This window comes from Gossypium hirsutum, chromosome D10, assembly GCF_007990345.1.
Source record: "Gossypium hirsutum isolate 1008001.06 chromosome D10, Gossypium_hirsutum_v2.1, whole genome shotgun sequence".
NCBI lineage: Eukaryota > Viridiplantae > Streptophyta > Magnoliopsida > Malvales > Malvaceae > Gossypium > Gossypium hirsutum.
This window is the reverse complement of record NC_053446.1, coordinates 12,582,152-12,591,908: the sequence shown is the minus strand read 5'-3', so window position 1 is coordinate 12,591,908 and position 9,757 is coordinate 12,582,152. Positions and strand designations below refer to the sequence as shown.

Below are 9,757 nucleotides of genomic sequence, written 5' to 3'. Positions count from 1 at the left end.
CCTAAAACTTTTTTTTTTTTTTGCACATCTCAAGCTTTTATGCCAAATTTTTCGTACATTCTGCATATTCGTTTATTTTCCGACACATTGAACAATATTCTTATCTAAAATTAATTAAAACAAATGATAAAAATATGTAGATTCATATATATTCCAAAGAATTCCATAATCGTTTGGAAGGCTATTTCGGATAGGTTGCCAACAAAGGAGATCTTGATATCACTTGTTTTTTAAGTGTGATTATTCGAAGTACGGGGAGAAGTCCTGAATCAGTAAATCTGTATCATATTCGTAGAGAGGCTTTGAGTTGATAGTAGACACTTCAATGGGCCATTACAAGACTGAAAAGCAGAGCACTGATTAACGCTGGCATAGAATGCCTACATATATAAGGTATGGTGAGAGCGCAATAGAAGACAATTCAAGGGCCTTTAGGCTAATGAGGAATAAATGAAGGTAAAGGAAAGGTAATGTACTAAGGCTTAATTTATGATTTGACCCCTAAATCATACTTATTTTCTCACTTTGATACCTATTTTTGGTTCTACTTTGGTACCTAAAATAATTGCCCATAAAAACATAACACACGACAGGCTGCTAAGTTTTGGGTAAAATGGAACAAAAATAACAGTTTACATACAAAGTGTTAAATACTAAATTTTAAAAACAAGTATAATTTAAGGGGCAAATCATGAATACAACCATGTATAGATTGGGGTATTTTGAAGATATTCTATACTGTAAGTTGTAAAGAACTAAAGAAGTTTGTTTGGTAGCAGAATTTTCTGCTATCCAAAAAAAAGAAAATGAAATTTTTATTATAAAAATGCTGCCCATTTCTCGTGTTCTACCCTCATTGACGACATTAGAGGCGTAAATTTATAAATATAAATGACAATAACCTCAGAAAAACATGTTACTAACGTACAGCTCGCTCCTTTGGGAAAATAGAAACTAGTCTTCATTATCAGATTCTGGATTCGCAGTCGTTCTTGTTTCATCATCAATTGCGGGCAGACCTCTTGGTTCAGCCAGTTCCGTGCCACTTACTTTTGGGTCTGATGGCTTAGTAACAATAAGTTTTAGCAATAATACAAATGAAAGTAGGGAAAGAAGGAACTAAGGTAGCAGTTTAAGTAGTATTACGCCCACCTGATCCTATCATCTTGATTATCATTGCCCGGACAAATCGAAACTCTTTTTGGTGTGCGGTGATGAATTTTGCCTGCATAAGGAGAAGTCCAAACAACCATAACCATATCTTGTTTAGAAATAGGAAGGTGGTATGAGAATATGCAACCCAAGGATGGATATTGATGCAAAGTCATGTCTACATATAACCTAAGTTAATCTAAAGGTTGGTTACATACCATTTCGGTACTTGCAATGCACATAAGTTGATCAACTCTAGCTTGATGTTTCAGCAAGCAAGGGCGCAGGTGGTTCTTGTAGATTTGCTTAGCCCCCTGTCAAAACCAATTTCATACCATGAAGCATGACTGCGAAAATATGATTTAGAGACAGGTCTCAAATAGAAGAAGAAATGTGATTTGAAACAAGTCCTATGTACGGAAAGAAGGTTTTGCATTAGCTAATCCGTACAGCCTAATAAAGACACCTATTATTGGGAGTTCCTGGCAGTTGAAGTCCTATGTTGCTCATCTAGTGTCTAAAAGAAAAAAAAGGAAAGAAGGTTTTGCATTAGCTAATCCGTACAGCCTAATAAAGACACCTATTATTGGGAGTTCCTGGCAGTTGAAGTCCTATGTTGCTCATCTAGTGTCTAAAAGAAAACAGAGATGACATAAAACCTTGATGAATCCTAACCACGAAAAGAAGGAATGTCTCAGAACTACATAGTGGCTTGTAGGGAAATCCAAATATAGAAATATTATAAAAAAATCAAAATAAACACGCTTCTCAGCACCTTCATTACCCTGGATTTTGGCATAAATGAATATACAAACACGATTTTAAACTTACTTCAGTAGAAGGAAGTTGAAGCCAGACAAGAAATGCAAACTTGAAGTGATAATAATATGGAAACCTGCAAAAATGGAACAAAAATTGAGTAATATAGAAAGTCATGTAAGATGATCCATAAAAGAATATTAGACAGTTTACAATCATAACTAGTTAGGAATAGAAACACTAGAAGACAAATGTTACCAGGAAAGAAGTTTGTCAGAGAATGTTTCAACAAGGGTGAAAGATCCATAAGCTGCAATAATGACAAGGTCAGCTACAACCAGATTTTTGTTCAAAATTAATACCATTGACATAAATCAAAACCTTCACCATATGAACATGATGGAAAAGTAGAAAAGGAATACAAGCAAAAGAAAAACCAAATGCAGTAAGCAAACCTTGAATTATTGCACAGCAAAATCCTAATGATTACCTCTATCCATTCTACAGCTTGTGTCTTCACTTTTATTTCCCAATGTGTTCTAATTTATTACATGAATTTGTTAACTGGCTGCCCCTTCTTCCTTATGAATTATAAAATGGAAAGAGATAAGGAAGTCATAACCACTAATGCTAAACTTGTTTAAAGAAAATTGGTGTGCAATCCAAGAAAACATTGAGGAGGTCAATGGAAGCAGTTCACAACCAGTTTTTCGCTAGCTAACTAATTAAGTTATCTTAGCAATGAAACATTTGAGCTTCATGTTTACATGAAACAGTTTGACTTATACTGGCAAGAAACAACAGTGTCAAGAAAAACAAACTGCAATTTATTTAAGAAAATGGAAGATGAATATTGCTAAAACAAAATAGTAAAGGAAAGATGGTCAAAGTTCAAGATTTAAACAAAATGTGAGGATTGCAAAGTGAAAAGCTAAATAACAATTTACCAACCTGCCCAATATATAAGCCACTTTTGCTGCTCGTTTTCATCTTTCCTTTCAATTGCCCTAAATGTAGAGTATACAGGTAAAACTACGCCTACAGAACAGCTGCAACACGCACAGAGACACACACACAAAGAAAAAGTGATTAGATCAACATACACGAGTGATTCAGTTAATGCAGGAGCAATCAACTTTTACATTAAATATTTCATCACATATTAATGGGAAAACATAAAAAAAAAACATATCAAACATGACACCAAGAGACAAACACTAGATTCAGTAACACACCATGCCGCTCGCGTAACAATGTTGGAACCAAGTGGCCAGAGGAGTAATCGCAACCCAACCTAAATCACATGTAACCACAAAGAAAAGTAACAAGCATCAAAACCGGTAAAGAATAAATTGGATTAGACAGGTCAATTAGACTGATTAAACCAAGAATTAATGACTTATCCGGTCCAATAAATGACATTAAATTGGGTTTTCAGCAAAACAATTGAACCAGTGAAAACCAGTTACCAGTTTTAGGTTTTTATTATTATTAAATTTCGTTTTTGCAGTTGATGGGATTTGAATCCTTTACCTCTTAGTTCTATATCACCAGTAAACGAAATTATTTTTTTTTGGGTACATAAACCAAATGAATTTTGGTTTAAATATTTACTATATTTAATACCTATTCAACAGTAAAACAATGCATTTATACTTAAATCTCTCTTTTGTTTTTTTATTCAATCCAGTCTGATTTTTTATTCATCAAGCAAAACTCAAAACCATAGTTTAAACCAAAAAATTAAAAAAAAAACATATACATATTCTATAACGATTAAACCAAAAAATAAAAAAACATATACATATTCTATAACGAAACATTCAAATAAAATTTGTACAAAGACAATGAGAATGATCCAGGCAAACAAATGAAACTTATTTCATTCCCCCTATAGTTAAAGCGAATATGCATAATCAACAACAACAATATATATTATTATTTTCAAAAAATACCTCAAAATTTCTAGATTAAATCAGAGTAATAACTAATAAATTTGTCCAACTTATTTCTGCTTTAATCCAAGAAAGAGTAATTTAACCGCTGATTTTCACATAAACAGAAAATTAATCAGTTCGAAAGCTGACAGTAGATCTTTCTAATGCCTCAGATGCAAAAACTATTCAGATTTAAACTAAATTCCAGTTAGAATATATATTCTGCTCATCATAAACAGATCCTAAAGAGTGATTAAATAGAACGGTAAATAAACCGAGAAAATAAGATGAAAACAGAAGATGGCTTCAGACCTCGCTGGTAAGATCCGATCCCAGAAAAGCCATTGCAGAAAACTGAGAAGATAATCCCAATTAACCACTATTTTTTACATTTTAATTACGCTAAAAGTTTATTATGTACCTTTCGGAGTTTTGGACTTCTCAAATGAAAACAAATTATTGGCGAAAGAAATGGAGGTGTTTTTTTTTTTAAATCTAATTTTCAAATTGTAAACGATGGCGTTTGTGGCATATTTTTATTGGGTTTTTATTTTACTCAGATTGTACCATAGCCAACAAATACAATACATCCTAATATTTAAAAATATTTATTTTCAAAAAGTATTTTAAAATATTATTTAATTATTATTTTGGAATGATTTGTTTTAGTCGGTTATAATAGATTTTGTTAAAAATCAAATCTTGCCTAAATTCTTAAATTTCAAATAAATAATTATTTTATTAATTATACTATATTTTTATTATTAATATTTAAATAATACTAAAAATTCTATGACATGTGTGTAGAAACTACAAATTTAAGCCACGTAAGTGTGTTAAAGAATAACATAAGTACAAATGTCTTTTCTCTGTGAAAATACTGGAATGGAAGATTCTTTGGTGGAAGGCTTAATCCCTAAAAAGATTCGTTCTAGGGATAAAGATGGAGATGGAGGTAATGATATGGTGATTGATCTGAGAGTTGAGCAGACAACCTCTTGGAAAAACAAGCTAGTAGGTCAATCTACCAAATTCGATGGAAATGGATTAGAGGAGGAGGAGGAGGATTTTGGTTTACTGGAAGGAGAGATCCAAAAGTCTATTATGAATGCCATTCCCTCTATTGAGTTTTCAGATCGGATCCATCAAATCCTCATTAGGGATATGGAAAACATAGTGATCTTGAAATTTTTGGGTCGCAATATTGGGTATTCAATCCTACAAAATAAAGTCTATAGTCTATGGAAGCTTTCATCACCATTCCATTTGATGGATATTGAAAACATATATTTTTTGGCCAAATTCCAGAATAAGCTTGACTGTGAGAAAGTCCTTTCTAGGGTCCCCTGGATTGTGTTCGGCCAATACTTGATAATACAGCCATGGACGGTGTCCTTTAATCTAACACAAGCTTTTCCGGGTCTGCTAGGATACCTATACAAACAAAAGATTTTGATGGAAATAAAGGGAATGATTGGAAAAGTCGCCAAATTGGATATGAACACTGACAACAGATGAACAGAGTTAGAGGTCGTTTTTCCCAGATGGCGGTCTACGTCAACTTGAATAGGATAGTTTCTCAAATTTTAGTTAATGGTAAAGTACAAAAAGTTGAATATGAGTTTTTAACCAATGGTCTATTTTCAGCGTGGAAGATATGGTCATGTTAAAGAAGCATGCTCCTATAGGGAATTTGATTCCAACGCTGGAAACCGAATGGAATATTACCAGAAAATCAGAACCTAGACGTTGACGGCACGGTGGAGAAAGGCGAATCATACGGGCTGTGGATGTTAGTAGAAAGGAAATCTAGGCGAAAGGTTAGGGATCCCCCGTAGATGAATGTTGAAAATCTGGCAAAGAACAATGGAAGGTCTCGGTTTAAAGCCTTGATGAAATTGGATCTAAATGTTAGTGTTTCTTCTGGTGATAAGATTGAAGGGATTAGGAATTGGCGCAATAAAGGTAAAGATATAACTAATGGATACCACCAAAAGGAGGAGATCTTGAGGCAAAGCAACAATCAACTAGTAAGTAAAATGGTGGACAAAGGCCCACCTAACGAATTGGGCTTTAAAAATATTGCTAGTCTGGTAAGATCAAACAGTGTTACTAGTGGGTCACATGTTGGGCCTGTTTTGATTAACAGGTTGGCAAATGACGCTCATTTCAGGAATGGCGAGTCCAGTAAGAATTTAAATGAGACCAACAAGCTGTTGGACTTTAATGACCTACTTGAAGTTGAGGCCCTTCCTAAGATGGACAGGGCTATGAAAGGATTGTGAAAGCAGCAGGCCTCTGAAGTTGCTATCGACAAACAACATCCGGTGATGCAAGATGAGATTGATACTTTGAGTTTTGAACTAATTAATGGCATCGGTGGGGGGTTTTAAAAATTTGACTTTGCTCCGTATTTAACAGTAGATAGATCGTTGGGTATTACTTCGGAGGTGAGGGTCGGCAACCTTGATCCCAAAAAACATATGACTGTGATTTTTAAGGAGAACAAGGAACCAAAAGCTAACTCTAAGGAGGAGGGGAACACTGGTTTAATTGTGGATAAGGCAGTGGTTCACAGTGGTTTACAAGAATGGAAAGAGGTGGGAAAATAGCAAAAAAAACTTAATAAAATCAATCATGGTTGAAATAGAAGATTCAAAAATGTGGGTAATTCACGAGTTCTACTGCGGGAGACCATGAACTATTTGGCTGAGACTGTTTCGACTAATAATAGGGGGAAATCAACCCAAGTGATTCTGTTAGATTATAAGAGCATCAGACTAGAATTTATCCTCATGGACAGTAAAATTTTATCTTTCTCTTTTCATTTTATTTATGGATTTAAAAGTGAATTTTTTTCATCGAATTGTTAAGGGTGCACTAGTAGTAAATTTCTACAAGCTTTTCGTGAGTATAATGTGAAATTTAGCCTAGATATAATATGTTTGCTGGAACCGAGAATAAGTGGTAAAAGAGCAAATTGTGTTATTAATAAATTAGGGTTTAGTTTTTCTCATCGTGTTGAAGCTGTTGGCTTTTCAAAAGGCATCTGGGTGGTTTGGAAAGAGTCTATTAAGATTCAGATTATCCAAAATCATCATCAGTTCATCCTCCTTCGTGTCGACGATATTATTTCTACTAATTCCATTTTTATCTCATTTGTTTATGGTAATCCTGACAGGAAGAAATGTAGACTTTTTTGGGATGGTTTGAAATCTATCTTATCGCATATTTCCTCTCCTTGGTTAATAATGGGTGACTTCAATGCTATACTCTCACCTGATGATAAAAAAAGTTACTGTATCACCAGATAGTAATGTAATTTTTTTGGTAATTTTGTCGATTCTTGTGATTTGCAGGATCCGAGATATATTGGTCCATCCTTTACTTGGAAAAGAGGGGGCACATTTAAAATATTAGACCGGGCTTTGGCTAATGATACTTGGGTGTCAGCTTTTCCTCAGTGTTTAGTTTCTCACCTTCCGCGCATGAAACATGATCACAGACCTATTCTTCTAGATATAAGACCAGATATCAATTTGACTAGAGGAAGACCTTTTAGGTTTCTAGCAGGGTGGACAAAACACACAAGCTTCTCGTCTTTTGTCAAAAATAAGTAGAACTATGCAAGTAATATGACTGACACTCTTACTAATTTTACTTCGTATATTAAAGATTGGAATAGGAATGTCTATGAATTCTTAGGTTCCTGTAAGAGGTATCTCATAAGAAAGCTTTCTACGGTCCAAGTTGCTTTAAATCATTTTGATTTAAGTCATTTAGTCCAACAAGAAATAAAGATTCGTGATGAATTGGAAAATGTGCTTAACCATGATGAGTTACAGTGGAGACAAAAGGTGAGGTGTGACTGGCTTCATTTGGGGGACGAAAATACAAAATTCTTTCATAGTTGCACGATACAAAGAAGGAAGTTTAACCACATCATAGCCTTGCATCTAGATAGTGGAGAGTGGTGTTCTAATTAGAGTAAACTTCAAACAGAGGTAATGGAATTTTTTGAGAGATTGTATGGAGAAACCCCGAAACCTATGAGAGACCTTCCGATTGACGTTTTCCCTCGACTTGATTCTTTGGATATTACTTTCTTAGGGGAACCAGTAACAAACGAATAAATTAAGAGGTTTTTATTTTATATAACTCCACTAAAAGATTCGAAAAGTGATGGATATTGTGCATTCTTTTTTCAAAGCTAGTGGGATATCATTGGTAGTGCTATTTGCAAGTGGGTACAATGAATTTTTGTAGGCAAACCCATTAAATCAAAGTTGAACAATACTCTGATTATTTTAACTCCTAAAAAAGACTATCCCGAGACCTTCAACCAATTCCGACCCATTAGTCTTTGCTCCGTCCTATATAAGTTGGTGATGAAAGTGATTGCTAACCAGTTTAAGTTGGATTTCCCTAACTGTATTTCTCAGGAACAAGCCGGATTCATTGTTGGGTCCAATATCTCTGATAATATTATTATAACTCAGAAAGTCATTCACACTATGTGAAGAAAATGAAATGGGAAGAATTGGATGGCAATTAAACTAGATTTAGAAAAAGCTTATGACAGAGTGAGTTGAGATTTTATTGGTGCTTCTTTACAAGCTGACGGGGTTCTCGATTTCCTTAAAAAAGTGATTATGTCGGCCATATCTTTTTCTACTATGCAAATTCTTTAAAACGGAGTTCATACCCAGAAGAATAAGCCTGTGAAGGGGATTCTATAGGGATGTCCACTTTCGCTATACCTGTTCATTCTGTGCATGGAATGGCTAGGTCATATTATTCGATCAGAAATTGATGTTGGTAGGTGAAAGCTAATACACCTCTCAAGAACGGGTCCTACTCTGTCTCATTTGTTCTTTGCAGACGACTTTGTTATTTTTGGTAAAGCAGAACCTAATTAAGTTCGTTTATTGAAAACAGTTTTGAATCATTTTTGTGAGTTTTCTGGGCACAAAATCAGTGTAAGGAAAAGCTATATATACTTTTCCAAGGTAATTGATAATGATTTGAGCAATCGTATTAGTTCAATGCTTGGTTTCAGGAAGTTCAGAACCTTGGTACTTACTTAGAGCCTCCTCTCCTTCATGATAGGGTTACTAATAGCACCTTAAGCTTTGTGGTTGATAAGGTGAGGCGTAAGCTGCAAAATTGGGACATACGTAAGTTATCCATAGTTGGTAGAATAACCCTAGCACACCCTGTCTTGCTTTCCATTCCAAGTTACTTTATGCAATCTATGTTGATGCAGAAAGGAATATGTGAAAAGATTGAACGCTTAGCAAGGCAGTTTATTTGGAGGTGTTCTGGTAGTTAGTTGAAAATGTCCTTAGTAGGGTGGGATTATATCTGTCAGCCTAAGTCTTAAGGTGGCCTTGGTCTCTGATACTTGTAGGATCAAAATATGTCGTTTCTTGTGAAGATTGGGTTTAACTTAGTCTCCAAAGATAACGCATTATGGGTTCATGTCCTTCATTAGAAATATGGCTAGAAAGAGCAACTACCAGATTCTATATATAGGAGTCGATGCTTGCATTTCTGGTGATCCCTCTCTAAGGTATAAACTCTTTTCCGTGAGAATTTAGCTTGATCCATTAGAGACAGTGCAAATATTCACTGTTAAAAAGACTTCTAGATTCCAGGTATTAGTCCTTTAAACACGCATATTCTCTCATCTGCTAATCTTGACATAGATTGTACTCTAAAGGATTTGGTCAAGTCCGATGGCACTTGGAATTTGGATTTGTTTTGTATATGGTTGTCCGATTATGTGATTAATTGCATTGTTAGTATCCTTCCTCCTCATCCTGATCCGGGATCGGATAGAGTAATTTAGGCTTGTTCAGCTTCAGGCTCTTTTTTCGTGCGTAGTGCTTATTGGTCTTTAAAATAAG

At 34.7% G+C, this 9,757-nt stretch overlaps 1 protein-coding gene across 3 annotated transcripts; it reads right to left on the bottom strand.

The window, feature by feature from the left end:
- Positions 1-764: 764 nt before the first annotated feature.
- LOC107914297 (HVA22-like protein k) lies at positions 765-4,364 on the bottom strand. Of its 3 annotated transcripts, XM_016843168.2 has the most exons (9): positions 4,270-4,340; positions 4,161-4,202; positions 3,147-3,205; positions 2,863-2,960; positions 2,170-2,221; positions 1,984-2,047; positions 1,371-1,466; positions 1,153-1,225; positions 765-1,058 (listed from the first exon to the last, which is right to left on the bottom strand). In XM_016843168.2, the coding sequence occupies exons 2-9, from the start codon at positions 4,191-4,193 to the stop codon at positions 955-957; spliced, it is 579 nt and encodes a 192-aa protein (XP_016698657.1). In that variant the 5' UTR covers positions 4,194-4,202; positions 4,270-4,340; the 3' UTR covers positions 765-954. The 3 variants fall into 3 exon arrangements, with proteins under 3 accessions (XP_016698657.1, XP_016698656.1, XP_016698658.1); XM_016843167.2 differs by having other exon boundaries at positions 4,161-4,364; XM_016843169.2 differs by having other exon boundaries at positions 765-1,065; positions 4,161-4,361.
- Between the last annotated feature and the right edge of the window lie 5,393 nt (positions 4,365-9,757).